This window comes from Agelaius phoeniceus, chromosome 29 (genome assembly GCF_051311805.1).
Source record: "Agelaius phoeniceus isolate bAgePho1 chromosome 29, bAgePho1.hap1, whole genome shotgun sequence".
Taxonomy (NCBI): Eukaryota; Metazoa; Chordata; class Aves; order Passeriformes; family Icteridae; genus Agelaius; species Agelaius phoeniceus.
In genome coordinates, this window is record NC_135293.1 from 2,118,283 (window position 1) to 2,137,092 (window position 18,810).

General features: G+C 54.3%; 2 protein-coding genes across 5 annotated transcripts; both read right to left on the minus strand.

Moving 5' to 3' along the window:
* Window positions 1-549: 549 nt before the first annotated feature.
* SLC39A3 (solute carrier family 39 member 3) lies at window positions 550-6,568 on the minus strand. Of its 3 annotated transcripts, none has more exons than XM_054650422.2 (4): window positions 6,424-6,568; window positions 5,657-5,795; window positions 4,354-4,649; window positions 550-3,052 (listed from the first exon to the last, which is right to left on the minus strand). In XM_054650422.2, exons 3-4 carry the CDS (start codon window positions 4,558-4,560, stop codon window positions 2,318-2,320), a joined length of 942 nt encoding a protein of 313 aa, XP_054506397.1. In that variant the 5' UTR covers window positions 4,561-4,649; window positions 5,657-5,795; window positions 6,424-6,568; the 3' UTR covers window positions 550-2,317. The 3 variants fall into 3 exon arrangements, with proteins under 3 accessions (XP_054506397.1, XP_077047589.1, XP_077047590.1); XM_077191474.1 differs by lacking the exon at window positions 6,424-6,568 and adding an exon at window positions 6,397-6,414; XM_077191475.1 differs by lacking the exon at window positions 6,424-6,568 and adding an exon at window positions 5,943-6,288.
* Window positions 6,569-7,384: 816 nt separating this feature from the next.
* On the minus strand, window positions 7,385-18,753 carry SGTA (small glutamine rich tetratricopeptide repeat co-chaperone alpha). 2 transcript variants are annotated; one of them, XM_077191472.1, is made up of 12 exons: window positions 18,616-18,753; window positions 17,050-17,184; window positions 15,989-16,092; window positions 15,740-15,824; window positions 15,170-15,269; window positions 13,470-13,574; window positions 13,087-13,225; window positions 12,395-12,457; window positions 11,913-11,950; window positions 11,058-11,147; window positions 9,970-10,085; window positions 7,385-8,446 (listed from the first exon to the last, which is right to left on the minus strand). In XM_077191472.1, the coding sequence occupies exons 2-11, from the start codon at window positions 17,147-17,149 to the stop codon at window positions 9,971-9,973; spliced, it is 939 nt and encodes a 312-aa protein (XP_077047587.1). In that variant the 5' UTR covers window positions 17,150-17,184; window positions 18,616-18,753; the 3' UTR covers window positions 7,385-8,446; window position 9,970. The 2 variants fall into 2 exon arrangements, with proteins under 2 accessions (XP_077047587.1, XP_077047588.1); XM_077191473.1 differs by having other exon boundaries at window positions 18,627-18,648.
* Between the last annotated feature and the right edge of the window lie 57 nt (window positions 18,754-18,810).

Here is an 18,810-nt window from a genome sequence, read left to right on the forward strand (position 1 = left end):
GAGTGGCAGCAATTAAAATCCGCAGCCTCTATTAATAGCAGCTAGCGGGCACCGGGCCACGGTGGCACCCACGCGCTGGCACCGCGTCCCCACGGGAACGGGGAGGGCAGCGGGGGGGGCACGGGGACATCGGCCCGCCCCGCCCCGCGGGGTGACAAGGCCCAGGGGGGGTGGTGGCAGCCTCAGCCCCCCCCACCCCCGCCGCGCCCGGAGCCGGCCGGATACTCCTCGTTAGAGGCAATGAATGAGCTTTCCTTGATCATTTTCCTGCGGCTCCTCCTCGTTCCATTGAGCCGCAGCTCCCCGCCAGGCCTGACGCAACGGGGCGGCCGCTCACGCAGGGCTGAATCACGGCGCTGCCGAGCGGGGGGTGCTGGGGGGGGTCCTGTCCCCCGCCCCCGGGCTCAGCAGGGCTCTGGGGGGTCCGGCTGGAGGGGTTCGGATGCCCGGGGAGGGGGCTCAGCCCACGCCGGGGCCGGGCACGTGTGGATGCCGCGTGAGCCGGACGCGGAGCAGCCATGGGGGACATCAAAAAAAGCGAGTGACAGCGAGGGGAGAAGGGCAGGGAATTTATTGGGAGCAGCAGGGCCTCCTCCTCCTCCTCCACCCTGGAGCACGGGATGATCCTGTGGATGAACCCCCCCAGGGCAGCGGGATGAGGATGGGGGAGCTCAGCACCCCCTGGCACTTCACAGCCCCCGCCCCCGATCCCAACTGCAGCAGGAGGAGGGCGTGAAACGGAGGTGACAGCCCAACAGGGGACACTCAGCGCCGTGTCACCTCTCCCCCTTCATCCCCCCCCAGGAGAGAGGTCACCCCCCAGGAGAGGTGAAACAGCCCCGAGGCTTCACCACGGCCGAGGCAAATCACAAATCACGTTCTCCTCTCATCCTGCTGCTTTGTGTCATGCCAGGCCCAAAATAACCTCCCTCCACACCCCCCCCTTCCACTCCAGGTTTTCAAAGGAAGATTAATTGACTCGGGGATGTTGCAGCAATTAAACTAACGAGCCCCAGGATCTGTCAGATGATGCTCAGCTGCCTCCATATGCTGCAGCTGGGCCACCGCGGAGGCTCCGCGCCTCCTTCCCGCTGCCGGCACTGCGCCATCCTTATAATTCCATCAGCGCTTCCAGGGCCCGGCCAAGCTGCTGCTGCAGGAGCGAAGGCTCCGGGTAATTAAAATGCAGCCCCTGCCTGAGCCAGGCTGTGTTTCACAGCTGGGGGGGAGCACATTCCCAGCTCCAGCCTCTGATCCCAGCTCCTGGCTCCCAAAGGCAAATCCAGCGGGATCAGGAGCTTCCCAGGGGCTCTGTGGCGGCTGCTGGGAGCTGCTCGTGTCTCTCAGCATCATCTCCACTCTCCCCCAAGGGAGGTGATTCCATTCCTTTGGAAACCTGGAAAAGCCTTGGAGCAGCCCCTGATGGGAACTGCTCGGCCCCTCTGACTGCAGAGCACTGAGAACACAAAGAGTTTGCTCCAAAATATCAGTGCTGGAAATTGTTACTGCCCGTTTCCTGCAAGCTCATGGATGCCAGGCTCTGGATAAGGTGAGGATCTGCTGCACCCCTGGAAGTGTCCAAGGCCAGGTTGGACGGGGCTTGCAGCACCCTGGGACAGTGGAAGGTGTCCCTGCCCATGGCACTGGACAGGCTTTAAGGTCCTCCCCAACTCAAACCATCCTGGGATTCAGCCTCTGATTTTCAGAGGTTTTCCTTAGGGAATGCTCAACCTATGGGCACGATGCTGAGAAGGAAGCAGGGTAGAGGGGCCCGGCCTCATTTCTTCCATGAATCCCTGGAAAAGCTGAGCTCCCCGAGCCCCAGGTGGGGCGCTGGAAGCTGTGTGGAGGCAGCAGGGCCCGGAAGGCCAGAGCCCCACAGGGATGTTATTTTTGGCAGCTCTTACAACCAGGTTTTACTCCCAACTAAGCCAGCGAAAGCAGCTTAGTGCAGCCTGGCAATCCCTGCTCCCACCTGCTCTGCCTCCACTCCTGTTTGTTCCTCACCTCCTCGGAGCCTCCGGAGCGTGGCCGAAGGGAAGGAGGGAGACACACACACATTCGAGGAGCTCTTGGAAGCAGAATTTACCCAGATCTTTAACGTTTGTGTCCGCTATTCCCTGCAGCCCCTCGGGCAGGGACAATCCCTCGGGATATTCCTCACTCTGAGCACACGGGAAGAGATTCTCCTCCTCCAGGTCATCATGGAAACTCCGCCCGGGTTGGGCTGTTCCAGCGGTGAAAGGGGCGGCTCCTCCCGGCGCCGTGGGAGGGGAGAGGTGAGGTTTTGCTCCCTCGGCTTCCTGAGGCTCTCGGCTCACCACGGGACGAGCACCAGCCCGGCCAGCGCGGTGTAGCCCAGCACCAAGCACAGCACCTTGAGCAGCCGGTGGCTTTTATCCTCCAGCTCCTTGGCCAGGATCTCGAAGAAGGTGACGAAGAGGAAGGTGCCGCCGGCGACGCCCTGCAGCAGCAGGGAGGCGATGCTGCCCGCGGCGCTGCGGCTGCTCTCGATGCCCATGCCCACCCCAATGCCCAGCGGGATCATCAGGCACACGGCCACCGCCAGCTTGGCCGCATCCCTCAGCGCCAGCGACGCCTTGGCCATGCTGATGCCCAAGGCCACGGCCACCAGCGTCTCGTGCACGGCCACTCCCAGGAACAAGCTGACCACTCTGCCTCCGTCCTCCTGCAGGCCCAGCGCCAAACCCTCGAAGATGGAGTGGGTGCAGAGGGCAAAGACCAGCCCCAGCAGGCGGCGGGGGCCGCAGCGGGCGAGCTCGGGGAGGTGCAGGCCGTGCGAGTGCGGGCCGTGCTCCCCGTAGAGCGCGCGCCCGCGCGGGGACGCCATGAAGGGGCTCTCGTACTCCGAGTCGCTGCCCGCGTCCGAGCCCGCGTTGAAGGTCTCCAGGTCGATGAAGGACGGCTTCTCCTTCTGCAAGCTCAGGAAGAGCTGGTCCACGAAGACCGACAGGAAGAAGCCGACCATCATGATGGTCTCGGCCACCGGGTAGTCCGTGGTCACGTTGTTCTGTCTGAGAACCTCATCGAGCTGGAAGGGAGCAAAAGATCCATCCCTTTATCCCTCTGGTGGGACACAGTGCCACACATCCACAGTGAATCCACCCCTTTATCCCTCTGGTGAGACACAGTCCCACAGATCCACAGTGAATCCACCCCTGTATCCCTGTGGAGAGAACAATTCCCCAGATCCACAGTGAATCCACCCCTGTATCCCTGTGGAGAGAACAATTCCCCAGATCCACAGTGAATCCACCCCTTTATCCCTCTGAAGGGAACCATTCCCACAGGGACACTCCATCAATCCATGATGCTGCCACATCCTTGTACAGCAGCCTTGGCAGGGCACAGGAAATCCCTGCCTTGCTGTTTGATCCTCACACCCCACAGCCTCCTCTGCCTCCACTTTCTCCACAGAGAGAGGGGCAGGAGGTGGGCACAGCTCCCCTTGCTGAGCCCCTGGACACAGCAGAGCTGCTCCAGCAGGCAGAGCCCCCTAAATCCATTCGGCCCCTGCAGGCTCAGACTGAGACAGGAGGTGGGCACAGCTCCCCTTGGTGAGCTCCTGGACACAGCACAGCTGCTCCAGAGGGCAGAGCCCCCTAAATCCACTCCCACTTGAGCCCCTGCAGGCTCAGATTAAGGCAGGAGGTGGGCACAGCTCTCCTTACTGAGCTCCTGGACACAGCAGAGCTGCTCCAGCAGGCAAAGCCCCCTAAATCCATTCGCCCTGGGCCCCTGCAGGCTCAGACTGAGACAGGAGGTGGGCACAGCTCTCCTTGCTGAGCTCCTGGGCACAGCAGAGCAGCTCCAGCAGGCAGAGCCCCCTCAAACCACTCCCAACTGAACCCCTGCAGGCTCAGACTGAGACAGGAGGTGGGCACAGCTCTCCTTGGTGAGCCCCTGGACAAAGCACAGCTGCTCCAGCAGGCAGAGCCCCCTAAATCCACTCCCAACTGAACCACTGCAGGCTCAGACTGAGACAGGAGGTGGGCACAGCTCTCCTTGGTGAGCTCCTGGGCACAGCAGAGCTGCTCCAGAGGGCAAAGCCCCCTAAATCCACTCCTACTTGAGCCCCTGCAGGCTCAGATTATGACAAGAGGTGGGCACAGCTCCCCTTGGTGAGCTCCTGGACACAGCACAGCTGCTCCAGCAGGCAGAGCCCCCTCAGACCACTCCCAACTGAACCCCTGCAGGCTCAGAGTGAGACAGGAGGTGGGCACAGCTCCCCTCGCTGAGCCCCCGGGCACAGCAGAGCTGCTCCAGCGGGCACAGCCCCCACAGCTGGGCCCCTGCAGGCTCAGCTTTAGGCAGGACGCCCCCAGGACCCACCTTGCCCCTGACGGCGGGCAGGAGCGCGTTGAAGCACGTGGCCAGGAAGACACCGCCCCCGAAGGAGTTCCAGAGCGCCAGCAGGCGGCGGGAGCGCTGAGCCTTCTCGTGGTCGGCCTCGATCAGCCTGACGGGCAGCAGGGCCCCGGCCAGCACCAGCACGCAGATCCCCAGCAGGCACAGCACCTTGGCCACCACGATCCTCATCCTGCCCGGGATCCGGCCCCGGAGGGCACCCTCTGGGTGTGCTCAGAGCGGGGGCATCAGCCTGGATGGGCCTCAGGGAGAGAGGCTGCCTGGGGATAGGGAGAACACAGAGATTTTTCCTTTATGAGCTGTAGGAAGCAGCAGGGAAAAGTTCAAACTGCATTCAAAAGGAATTTTGAATGAAAGCCCTGGAATTGTGGTCACCTCAAACCATCCTTCCCTGGAGGTCTTTGAAGCCCTGTCCTTGGACACTTCAGGGATGTGGCAGCCACTGGGAAATTCTTGACAGGGCCTGCCCACTCTCCCAGGGAGGAATTCCTTCTCAACATCCCATCTATACCCTTCCAAAAATCCCATCCATCCCCTCCCCAACATCCCATCTATCCTCTTCCAAAATCCCACCCATCCCCTTCCCAAAATCCCATCCATCCCCTTCCCAATCTCCCATCCATCCCCTTCCAACATCCCATCCATCCCCTTCCCAAAATCCCACCCATCCCCTTCCCAATCTCCCATCCATCCCCTTCCCAAAATCCCCATCCATCCCCTCCACAACATCTCACTCATTCCCTCCCCAAAATTCCATCCATCCCCTTCCCAAAATTCCATCCATCCCATTCCCAAACTCTCCTCCATCCCCTCCCCAAAATCCCATTTATGCCCTCCCCAAACTCCCACCCATCCCAGCCCTCTGGCAGTGGGGAGGAGCCATTCCCTGTGTGCTGCCACCCCGAGTCTTTGTCTCTAAGGGACAAAGAGAGGAATTCAGAGCCCATCAGGTGACACTGACTCACTGCAGGTCAGGCCAAGCCCAAACCCTGGGCCCAGGCACCAGCCACACCTGTGCCAGGGCAGAGGGAAGGGATAAAATCCTCCTTTTTCCACAGTTCACACCTCTGGAACACACCTGGCTCCCCCCAGAAACCCTTTAACCTCACTTTTTTTCCCTTTTCCCCCCATTTTAAACCCAAACCCGTCCCCTCCAAAGCCTCAACTTCCCAAGTTCAGGTGGAGCAGCCACATCCAGCATCCCTGAATGGGGCTGGAGCAGCCCTGAGGGAAAGGAAGCCCCAGGAGCACCTGAGGATCTCCTCACCTGCTCCTCCTGCACACCTGGGCTGTGTCCCCAGCCCCAAAACTGCTGCACCAAGGGATCAGCTCAGCTCCTGCTCGGGTCACTGGCTCAAAATGAAGCATCCAAGCGATGAAAAATATTCTATAAAGCAGGCAGGGCTCTGTGGGAGGAAAAACAAAGGGGTTCCTCATCCGTGCTCCTCTAAATCCCAATGTTTCTGTGAAAAACCGGCCCTTCCAAGCCCTTTGAGACCGTCCCATCGCTTTTAGAAAGGGGGTGATGGGGAAGGGGCTCCTCCCAGACCAACCTGAGCCCACCAAAAGGGAGCAGAGATGAGGAGAGAGGTTTCAGCGTTGCTGGGTGGGCGGTGAGCAGCTCACATGGGGAGAGTTCAGCTGGGAAGACCCTCAGAGAGGGTCGGGGTCTGCCCTGAGCCCCTCAGGATGGGGAAGGGGCCCGGCCCCAGCCCCTCATAGGGAGATGGAGCCCCTCAGGATGGGGAAGGGGTCCAGCCCCTCACGGCGAGGAGGGGACCCCAGACCCCCACAGGAGCTTGGGGCACACCCTGACCCCTCACACCCAGAGCGGGCCCAGCCCCGGCCCCTCAAACCAAGGCCGGGCTCCAGCCCTCACACACGGAGAGGGCCCAGTCCCGTTCTCCCGCCCCTTCCCCCGCAGCCCCGGCTCCCCCAGCCCCGTTGCGACCCCGGGGTCCCCGGCCCGGCCCCGCCATCCCCTCACGACCCCCTCGGCCCCGTTACCCCGGTAACCGCCCCCCCCTCACTCACGGCAAGCCCCGCTCGATCCCGGCCCGGCCGCCCCGCATCGCCCGCCCACGGCGGTCTCCCATTGGCTGAGGCGGAAAAGCTGATTTGTGATTGGGCGTTAGAGCTGTCAATCAACGCGTCCACAGCACAGCGTGGGGGAAGCGGCGATTGAGGTCCGCGGGAAACGCGTCCCGTAGCGCTGGGTTCCGGACCCCGGATCACCGGGAAAAACGGGAACGGGAAAAACGGGAATGGGGAAAAACCGGGAAGCGGGAGCGCCGGGAATGGGAAAACCATCCCTGGAACAGCGTCCGCCACGCCCACACCCCCTACTCCTGCCGCTCTGTGATCAAACCGCACCAATGGCAGCTGTGGGTGCTGCAGGGAGAGCTGAGGCCCACCTGGAAATTCCATAAAATTCCACAGAATTCCATCAATTTCCCTTTTTTTTGGTGCTGTCAGCTCAGGAATTTCTGGGCAACTCCAGGCAGTTCAGCCTGGAGTTCAGGGGCAGCTCCAAGCAGGGCAGGAGGAATTCCCTGGAAAATCTCACCTGGAATTCAGGGCTGGAAAATCCCAACTCAGAGAGGAGGAAAAAATACAAAAAAATATTAAAAAAACGGGTCAGGAAAGAGCCAGGAGGGTGAGGGAAAGGGAACAGCACAAAATGTGCCGAAAACAGCGGGAAAATGGCGCCATGGTTTCCACATTTTTGGATAATTCCAGAATATTTTCCTTTCCAGCCTGAAATTCCTTTGGTGGGGCTACAAAAAAGCAGGTGGAGAGAAATTAAAAGCAATTTAGGGAAGGAGAAATGGAGGGAAAAAGAAAAGTTTTCTTATTTTTGTGCTGTAGGAAACGTGCAGGAGGAGAATTCCCGTTGGGAAGGACAAAAAAAATTGGGGAAAATGGGAATAAAATGTGCCCCAAACAGACCCTGAGCCCACAGAAGGTTCTGGAAAATCACCTGAGCACGCAGGGATAACAACCAAAGTGTCCAAATGGTTTTTATTCCTCACGAGTGACACGAACCACATGAATTCCACGGAGCCTCGACCAAAAAAAATCACTTTTTTTCCATGATTTTTTCCGTCTCCCCAACGTTCCAGAGGGGCTCCTCATCCCCCAAGAGCCAAAAATTGGATTTAAATCCATTTTGGATTTTTAAAAAATTCCCCTCTGGTTTCCCCCCAGCTGGGATTTGAGGTGGCTCCAGGAGCTTCTCCCTGCCCAAATCCTGGATTTTGGATCCAAAGGGGGATTTTGGATTCCCTTCACCCCCAGCCCAGCCAGGCTGATCACTGACATGCAATTAAAAAAAAAAAAAAATCAAAATAATTCGGAAAAAACTCCTTTAAAACACACTAAAAACACCTTCACTCCCTCCCTGCTCACATTCCATGGGAGAAATCCCCATTTTGCCAGAGTTTGCTGAACACTCAAATGGGATTTTCCAGGATTTTTTGGGATGGCAAAAACCCCAAAAATGCCTGGGGGAGGTTCAGTCCTGACTCCCCTGTGGATGCTGGAGAGGGGGAAGCAGCAAAATTCCCAAAAAATCCCAGATTTGGAGCAAAATTCTCATTCCCAGAGATGGAAAATCCCAGGAATTCCAGGGTGGGGACGAGCAGGGACTCAAACACTTCTTGGAAGTGGCTCCCGAGGGGAAAATTGGGGCAAAAAAAGAAGAATTCGCTTGGAAATGCTCCAAAAAACAACAAAAAATTGGGAATAAACCCCCCCCAGGCAGCAAATCCTGCAGGGATTTGGGAATTCCCAGCAGAATTCTGAGTTCAGTTCTGCTGGGGCTGCCAGGAAAAAAAACCCCAAAAAATAAACCTGGAAAAAGGGGGAAAAAGGGGAAAAAAGGGAGGGAAATGGGGATTCTCAGGGACATGCAGGGCACGGGAAGATTTGGGAATTTTTGTGGTTTTTATCCGTTGGAGTTTCAGGTTTTTTCCCCCTCTTGGACACTTCCAAGTCAAGAATTGGCAACACGGAGGTGGCTCCCAGCTGGAAAAGCAAATTCTGGAATTTCCAGGGGCTGCAGAGAGAGGGAAAACAGGGAATTCACTTGGGGAAAAGGGAATTTCATCAGATTACTCTGGATTATTTATTTCTATTGGTTTTATTTTAATTAATTTATTTTATTTTATTTTATTATATTTCCATCTATTTTCAACTTATTTTATTTCAATTTATTTTCATTTTATTTTTATTTAATTTCAAATTATAACCTAATTTTATTTCAATCAAATTTATTTTAAATTTATTTTAGTTCAATCACATTTTTGTTTTATTAATTTTACTATGATTTAATTATTACTATTATAATACTAACACATTAACCTATAAAATTATATATTTTTATAATTATTTTATTAATTATTATTTAATTTTTATTGTTTCATTTATTTAAAATTTTATTTCAATTTATTTTAACTTCTTTTCATTATTTTAAATTCAAATTTAAATAAAAAGAACAATTTAAAATTCAAATTTAAATAAAAATAACAATTTTTAAATTCAAATAAAAATAACAATTTAAATTGCTTTCATTATTTTAATTAAAATAATTTTATTCTTATTTCAATTCTTTTAATTTTAATTTAATTAATTTTAATTTAATTTTTTCATTCTTTTCCATCCGCACATTTTAATTTATTTTAAATTTTGATCTAAATATTAATTTTACTTTATTTAAAACATTTCAATTTAAAATTTCGAGAATTTAGAATAGAAATTTAAAACTTCATTTGACTCAAACTGACACTATCAATTCCTGTATTGAGTTGATCAATCAATCAATAATCAATGGCACTGATCCTGCCCTGCCTCACTCCTGATTGATTAGAAATGGAGTTATTAATTCCTGTATTGAATCAATCAATCAATCAATCAATAATCAATAGCCATTAATCCTGCCCCACCTCACTCCTGATTGATTAGAACTGGAGTTATCAATTCCTGTACTCAATCAATCAATAATCAATGATTGATCCTGCCCAATTCACTGCTGACTGACTCCAACTGGAATTACCAATTCCTGTACTGAATCAATCAATAATCAATGGCCCTGCTCCTGCCCTACCTCACTCCTGAGTTATCAATTCCTGTATTCAATCAATAACCAATAACCAATCAATAATCAATGCCCCACCTCACTCCTGAGTTATCAATTCCTGTATTCAATCAATAACCAATAACCAATCAATAATCAATGCCCCACCTCACTCCTGAGTTATCAATTCCTGTATTCAATCAATAACCAATAACCAATCAATAATCAATGCCCCACCTGAGTTATCAATTCCTGTATTCAATCAATAACCAATAACCAATCAATAATCAATGCCCCACCTCACTCCTGAGTTATCAATTCCTGTATTCAATCAATAACCAATAACCAATCAATAATCAATGCCCCACCTCACTCCTGAGTTATCAATTCCTGTATTCAATCAATAACCAATAACCAATCAATAATCAATGCCCCACCTCACTCCTGAGTTATCAATTCCTGTATTCAATCAATAACCAATAACCAATCAATAATCAATGCCCCACCTCACTCCTGCTGCTCCTCGTTGCTGGCGCTCGGGGTCCGGCTGCGGATTTGGCTGCGCAGCTGCTCAATGAGCTCAGGGTTCTGCTGCTGCATCTGCTGGGCAAACTGCTGGCCCCTGGGGACATCAGGGACACACAGGGACATCAGGGACACACAGGGGACAGCAGGGACACACAAGGGACAGCAGGGACACATGGGGACATCAGGGACACACAGGGACAGCAGGGACACACAAGGGACAGCAGGGACACACGGGGGACAGCAGGGACACACGGGGACATCAGGGACACACGGGGACATCAGGGACACATGGGGGACATTGGAGACACACAGGGGACATCAGGGACACACAGGGGACAGCAGGGATACAGGCAACACCCTGGGACATTCCCAGCCCTGTCCCCAGGATTGTCCCCCTCGATTGTCCCCAGCCCTGTCCCCAGCCCTGTCCTGAGCCTATCCCCAATCCTGTCCCCAGTCCCAGCCCAGTTCTGTCCCCAAGCTGTCCCCAGCCATTTCCTCCAGCTGTCCCCCAGCCCTGTCCCCAGCCCATCCCCAGTCTTGTCCCCAGCCCTGTCCCCAGCCATTCCCAGCCTTGTCCTCAAGCTGTTGCCAGCCCTGTCCCCAATCCTATCCCCCAGCCCTGTCCCCAGGTGTCCCCAGCCCTGTCCCCAATCCTATCCCCCAGCCCTGTCCCCAGGTGTCCCCAGCCCTGTCCCCAACCCTATCCCCCCAGCCCTGTCCCCAGCCCTGTCCCCCAGCCCATCCCCAGTCCTGTCCCCAGGCCATTCCCAGCCCTGTCCCCAATCCTATCCCCCAGCCCTGTCCCCAGGTGTCTCCAGGTGTCCCCAGCCCTGTCCCCAATCCTATCCCCCAGCCCTGTCCCCAGCTGTCCCCAGCCATTCCCAGCCCTGTCCCCAGCCCTGTCCCCAATCCTATCCCCCAGCCCTGTCCCCAGCCATCCCCTGACCTGTCCCCAATCCTATCCCCCAGCCCTGTCCCCAGTCCTATCTCCCCCAGCCCTGTCCCCAGGTGTCCCCAGCCATTCCCAGCCCTGTCCCCAGGTGTCCCCAGTGTCCCCACTCACGCCTGGATCAGGCTGGCCAGGTCGTTGGTGGAGGGGCTGCTCCCGGTCGCTCCCATGGCGTTGTGGCCTCCCGAGATCATCCCCGACATTCTGGGAAGGGGAAAAAAGGGTCAGAACTGGGAGAAGATCCCCAAAAATCACCTGGGGACTGCTGGGAGCAACTTCCCATCCTGGGGATCTCAGAATTCCCTGCAGCACCTTTTCCTGAGTCGGGTGGAAATAACTAATTTAGCTGAACAATTAATAAAATTATTAAAATAATGTTGATATTCCTGGATTTATGGAATTGCAGCCCTGCTCTGCATCCAGGACAGGATTCCCTGGATTCCCTCCAGGGCTGGATCCAGGTGGGAATTCCCAAAGGCACCAGGAGCAGGGAGAAACCAAAGGGAGCTGAGTGATCTCATTCCAAAAATCCAAGGATTTGGGGGCTCCAGAGGGTCTCTCCCTCCTGCCACGCTCCACAGGGGTGCTCAGGAATGGATTCAGGAATTTATCCATTTTCTTCAAATATTGGGAACTGCTCCTCACAACCATCCAGGAATGGGAATATTCCCATTTTAACCAAGCTGGGAAATCCTGAAATCCCATAAAACTGCAGCAGAGCCAATTCCAGGGCCACGATCCATCCCATCCCACCTCCTTTGGGAATAATTTTATTTCAAGCCCTTTCCCAGCACCTCCCAGAGCATCCAAACCCCCACAGCTCATGGAACTGGGCTGGTTCTGAACCTCCTCCACATTCCTGGCCCAAATTCCCTCCTGCTCCCAGTGGGAATGGCCAAACCCAGAATTCCAAGAGGGAATAAACCCAGAATTCCAAGAGGGAATAAATAAAAGTGGGATCCAACTCACAGCTGTTGTACTTGGGGGTTGTTCATGAGGTTTGAGGCCTGTGGGGAATAAAAACAACACCCAGGTGAGGCAGCAGGGATCAACAGGGTCAGATCAACCCCAAAGGGAAGGTGGGAATGTTTGGGAATCCTTGGGAATCCAGGAAAAGGGCAAAAATGGCAAAAAAAAAAAAAGAGCAATGGCCAAGCCCAGAGCAGAGCAGGCCCTGCCACAGCCTGGGAAAAGCCTGAGGAGAAATTCCCAGCTCTGCCTGAGCTGAAGGGAGCAGCAGCAGCTTTCACACAACCCCAGGGAGCGGGGAAAGCTTCCAGAGGGGCTCCATGCTGAGGAATCCCATGTGAGGAGACACCAGGGAGGTTCCACCCCAGGGAATTCCATGTGAGGAGGCACCAGGGAGGTTCCATCCCAGGGAATTCCATGTGAGGGGACACCAGAGCCCCCAGGGAGGCTCCACCCCAGGGAATCCCAGGATCTGCAATCACCATGCTCATGAAGCCGGGGTTGTTCAGCAATCCGGCCAAGTCGAACCCTCCGGGGCCGCTGGTCTGGAAGAGAGAAACCAGAGCTGCTGTCATTGCTCATTCCCATCCCTCATTCCCCATTCCCATCCCTCATTCCCCATCCCCATTGCTCATTCCCCATTCCCATCCCTCATTCCCCATTCCCATTCCCATCCCCATTCCCCATTCCCATCCCTCATTCCCCATTCCCATCCCTCATTCCCCATTCCCATCCCTCATTCCCATTCCCATCCCCATTCCCCATTCCCATCCCTCATTCCCCATTCCCATCCCTCATTCCCATTCCCATCCCCATTCCCCATTCCCATCCCTCATTCCCCATTCCCATCCCTCATTCCCCATTCCCATCCCTCATTCCCCATTCCCACCCCTCATTCCCCATTCCCACCCCTCATTCCCCATTCCCCAATCCCCATCCCCATCCCTCATTCCCCATTCCCATCCCTCATTCCCCATTCCTATTCCAAAACCCCATTTCCCATTCCTCATTCCCAAACCCCATTCCTCATTCCACATTCCCCAATCCCCATCCCTACTGCTCATTCCTCATTCCCCATTCCCATTCCAAAACCCCATTCCCCATTCCCATTGTTGTTGCAAAATGCTGCTCCTGCTCTTTTAACCTCAATAAATCCCCAAATTCCACAACTTACTGGACTGGGAGTCTCCTTCATTTTCTGTTCAGCTATTTTGAGGTTGGATTTGTACGTTTCGTTGTCCGGATCCAACTCCAGAGCTTTTTTGTAGTAAACAACAGCTTCTGTGTGTTTGTTTAAGCTGGACAGGGCCAAGCTGGGGAAGAAAAGAAAATTCAAAGTCACAGAAGGGTTTTTTTTTCCACCTTTTTTAATCCAATTGTTGTCCCCACCAACTTTCTTAGAATTGAGAAATGTGAATTTTTTCTCCACTGTAAAAAGCTGAAATAGCAGGAATTTTTCATGGTGGAACAAACTGATAAAATCCCTGTTCTGGGGGTTTTCAGGGCTGCAGAATTCCCAAGGAAAGGTGGGAATTTCCCCAGGAGGGTGCTGCTCACCCCATCCTGCCGTAGGCTTTGCTGTAGCTGGGGTCGATGCCGATGGCGCGCTCGCAGTCCCGCACGGCTCCCGCGTAATTCCCCAGTTTGCTGTAGGCAGCAGCTCTGGAAAAATGGGAAAAGCAGAACCCCCTGCATTGCCAAGCAAAGTGGATTCTGTTTTGCCATCTGGATGGCAGCTGGCTTCTGCTAAGTGGGCAGTTTTCCTTATCTCTTCCACAACAGGGGAGAAATCTGCTGATAAGAGGCCACTGAATGTCCCTGCACGGCTGGTAAGAACTGCAGCATCCCATTGGGAATGTGAGCCCAGAGGGAGGAGCCAAGCATTCCTGCCTGGATAGAATCTGAGATTTCAAACATTCCTATCTAGATACAATCTGAGATTTCAAACATTCCTGCCTGGATACAGCCTGAGATTTCAAACATTCCTACCTGGATACAGCCTGAGATTTCAAACATTCCTGCCTGGATAGAATCTAAGATTTCAAACATTCCTATCTGGATAGAATCTGAGATTTCAAGCATTCCTACCTGGATAGAATCTGAGACTTCAAACATTCCTACCTGGAAACAATCTGAGATTTCAAACATTCCTATCTGGATACAATCTGAGATTTCAAACATTCCTACCTGGACAGAATCTGAGATTTCAAGCATTCCTACCTGGATATAGCCTGAGATTTCAAACATTCCTTTCTGGATAGAATCTGAGATTTCAAACATTCCTATCTGGACAGAATCTGAGATTTCAAACATTCCTATCTGGACAGAATCTGAGATTTCAAACATTCCTACCTGGATAGAATCTAAGATTTCAAACATTCCTACCTGGAAACAATCTGAGATTTCAAACATTCCTATCTGGATAGAATCTGAGATTTCAAGTCTTCCTACCCGGATATAATCTGGAGATTCTGGAACACCAGCACAGCTTCTGCACTGGATTTCCCAGAGGAACAGCAGCTGCCTCTTGCCCTGGATCTTCAGAGGAAGATTCCACTCTTTCCTACAGGATCCCTGCTCCAGCAGAACCACCCCTGGCACTGCAGGAGGGCTGAGCCACAATTCCAATGGTTCTGCTGCCACCACCCTGACCCACAGGGTGTCAGGCTGGGTTCTGACTCTCTCAGTGCTGTTTCAGTTCACTGCATTGTTTATTTTATCTTTTTATTTTCTTCCCTATTAAAGAACTGTTAGTCCTGCTCCCATATTTTTTGCCTGAGAGCCCCTTAATTTAAAATTTATAGCAATTTGGAGGGAGGGGGTTTACATTTCAGGGGTGGGTCTGAGTTCCCAGCACAACCAGGGAATTCCATCAAATTCAAGTTCACAATCTGTTTTATCCAGGAATTGCAGAGAAACACAAAAACCTCCCCCTCTTCCATGGCCAATTCTGCACACACAACTCCCTTAACTCTCCATGAGGAGCCTCCAGCTCCTCATTCCATCCTGAATTCCCAGCACATCCCACTGTGAATGGAATCAGACCCCATTCCCTGGCATCCCTCACCCCTCCAGTGCCTGATAAAGGTCATTTCCACACCCACATCCCACCCAGAGATCCCAGGAGACACCAAAAGCACGGCACAATCCCACAGCAAGCGAGGAACTGCTCCAAAACTCCACAGGATGGTTTGAAAAATTGGGATTTTTGGGCATTCTGGAGCCTGGGGTGCCAGCAGGGAGGAGCTGCTCAGTACCTGTTGCAGAAATAAACGGCGTTGGCTGGGTTTAACTCGATGGCTTTTCCATAAAAAGACACGGCAGCCTCGAAGTTTTCTGCCTTCATTTGGTCATTTCCTGAAAGGAAGGTGGAGAAAAGATGGGAAAAAAACCTGGGATAAACCAAAGCAAATGTCTGGATCCATGGAAATAGCACAGGGGAGAGGTTTGTCAGTGTGGGGCAGGGCCAGCAGCGGGGCAATGTTGGAAATTCCCCCATTCCTGATCCCAAAAACCACCCCAGGTGCTGGCTCAGGGGGGAAATGCTGCACCCACACCCATCCCATTTTTCCCAGGAAAAAGCCATGCACAGAGCAGGAAGGATGGATGCTCTGCTCCACACCCCACAGGATTTTTGGGATAAAAATCCCACTGATCCAACATTCCTGGCAGCCAAACCTCCCCAGGCTCCTGCAGCCCAGGCAGAGCAAGAGGCAGAAATAGAAAACATTCCCTTTTTTTTCCTCCAATTCCAGGTGCCAGGGAATTGAGATGCCCTCCCAATTAGCACCAAACCCTCATGATCCAGCAGCTCCAGGGGTTGGTACCTTCAGTCTTGAGTCTTTCAGCTTCAGCCACGTCATCTTCTGAGGGGGTGACGGGCTCCGAGTTCGTTCTGGAGTGTTCCAGCTCCTTCCAAGGAGAGGCAGAAGCTGAGCTGAGCATTCCCACAATTCCCACAAATTTTTCCAGCCCAAAACGTTCCCCTCCCACACTCCCTAAGGGGAGCAGCAGCAGCCTCCTGGAAAATCCAGCAGAACTCAGGGAAAAGGGAACATCCCAGGGCTCTCACTCACCTTCCCTGCCACGGCTTCAAATATTTCGGGGAGGGTCTGGGACACAGCCAGGCTTTGGTCTTCCATGGAGACCCCAAATGCTGTTTCCAGGCACTGGATGGCCACTGGATAAGGAGAGTCAGGTCATGAATTAATAAATGTTCATCCCTCTCCCTCATCTCTCAAAAAAAACAGGAAAAAAACCCAATATTTCCCCCACACCAGATGGGATTTTTGGGCTGTATTTTCAAATTTTGCCAAAACTCAGAGCTGGGCAAAGCCTCCCTCTGGATCTCCTGGATGGAGCCAGTCCCAGTTGCCACTCCCTGAGGGATTCCTGGGCTTGGAAGTGAATCAGGCTGGGGCTGCAGCAGCATTCCCACAGCTGGGAATGTGGGAATGGCCCAGAATCCCAAGGAGAGACCCAAACATTCCCCTTGCTCTGGGAACCCTGAGCCACCTCCTCCCTCCTCAGGCTTGGGAAGCTGCTCCCAGGGATAATCAGAGCCTCCCAGAGCCCTCCTGCCACATTTTTCATCCCAAAATATCCCATTCCCAGTCCCATCTCCCAGCAATGTCCCCCCACCCCACAGCCACGCTCCTTTCACCACGACAAACCCACAAACCAAGGGCTAAACCTTAAGCTCCTTAAGGAGACCTTTAAAGATCCCTGCCCTTTGGAAAGGCCTGGAAAAACCTTGAGGGATGACATTTTGGGGAGAAAAAGAGGAGGAACAACTCCAGGAGCACAGAAAGTTTCCCTGGAGCCAGGGAATTCCCACCTCCCACCCCACAGAGCGCTCCCAGCTTGGCCTGGATGAACCCTCTGAGTCTCCAAGCAGGGATCAGGGAGGCTTCTGAGCCCAGGTACATCCCTGCCTCCAGCTAAGCTGCTCTTGGCAGAGATCAGAAGCCACACAAGCCACCAGCATCCCTGGATAAATCCCAAAAGGAAAAATCAACTGCAAAATTCCAGCGAGGTTCGGCACCGGGAGCAGCCCAGCCAAGGCAGGGGTAGAAAAGAGGGAAAAAACGGTGAAATTCTCCCAAATTTTGGCCTGACAGAGGTAGATCCAGCCCACCTTCCAAACTCTCCTGAGCATCTGGAGACATGCTCCCGTTCTGGAGCTGGGTGTGCAGGAACTGGATGATGGAGAAGGCCAGACGCTTCTGGTCTGCCATGCTGGGCTCCACCGCTCCTGGCTTCCCAAAAAATCCTGCAGAGACACAAACCGTGGATTGAAACACAAAAGGGAAAAGGATTTTGCTGCTGCTGCCCCTCAGGGAGGTGTTGAGGAGGTCAGGATGGATTTGGAGTTTGGTCAGGGCTGGGTAAGAACTCCAGAACATTCTTTGTTTTCTTTAGGAATTCTCCAGGCGTGGATTCACCCTCTGCCTGGTACAACCCCGCCAAGGGAAGCACCCAGAGGTGCTGCAAGGGGTGAAATCCCCTGAACTCACCAGGAAAAATTCCCAATTTTCTGCTCCCTGAGCATGGCTTGCTCCTGAAACCAGGGCCAGGAGCAGGAGGAATTTGGTGGCTCCAAACCAGAGCCAGAAGCAGGAGGAATTTAGGAGGAATTTGGTGGCCCCAAACCAGAGCCAGGAGCAGGAGGAATCTGGTGGCCCCAAACCAGAGCCAAGGAGGAATTTGGCAGCCCCAAGCCAGAGCTAAGAGCAGGAGGAATTTAGGAGAAATTTGGTGGCCCCAAACCAGAGCCAAGGAGGAATTTGGCAGCCCCAAATCAGAGCCAGGATCAGGAGGAATTTGGTAGCCTCAAACCAGAGCTAAGAGCAGGAGGAATTTAGGAGGATTTTGGTGGCCCCAAAGCAGAGCCAAGAAGGAGTTTGGTGGCCCCAAACCAGAGCCAAGAGCAGGAGGAATTCAGGAGGATTTTGGTGGCCCCAAAGCAGAGCCAAGGAGGAGTTCGGCAGCCCCTGGCAGCCCGGGCAGTGCCAGCCTGTCCTGGCAGGGCACAGCGAGGGAAATCCCAAAGCACAGAGAGCCCAGTAAGCACAACCTGAGGCTGGGAATTCCCAGGGCAGCTCCCGAGGGAGAACTCCGCACTTTAATTGGGTTTGTAGCACAGCCAGGCTCATTTAACGGAGACACGAGCTCCGTTTAACGCGAGTGCACCGGAGCTGAGCCGGTCCCGTCCGCCCAGAGCCCCCGGAGCAGCACCGCGCCCGCCTGGCTCCCGTTCCCCGGCAGCCCCCGGACCCACCGGGCGGAGAGGGGAAGGCACCGCTCCCCGGTGTCCCCAAAGCCCCGCGAGCATCGCCCGGACCCTGCCCCGGTGGAGGCAACCGGGGACTCCCGGCCGGGGAATCCGCCGGGACCCGGTGCCCTCACCGGGACCGGGACGGGAGACTCCCGGGGCTGGCACCGGCAGCACCGGAGAAACACAAGTCCCAGCGCGGGGCACAGCCCGCTCCCGGTACATCCCGTCCCGTCCGGTCCCGCCCCCTCAGGCCCCGGTGCACCCGGTACCCCCCGGTGCCGCTGCCCCCAGGCGGAGCAGAACGGCGGCTGCCGGCGGGCAGCACGGCCCGGCACCAGCGGGTCTGGAGGCGGACGGGTCCCGGAGGAGGGCCGCTCCCGATGCCCCCGTCCCGGCCCCGGTGTCCCCCGGTCCCCCCTCGCTCACCGGACACTCGCCTGGGCCGGGCGCGCTCCCGCACTGCGCATGCGCCGCGCCCTCCGCGCGCCGGCGCCGCTGCGGCCCCGCCCCTCCCAGTAGCAAAAGAATGGGCGTGGCCTATGGAGGAAGCCCCGCCCACACCGGTACCATAGAGATGCTGCGTTGTCACGGCAACGCGCGGGGGCGTTGCCATGGAAACGG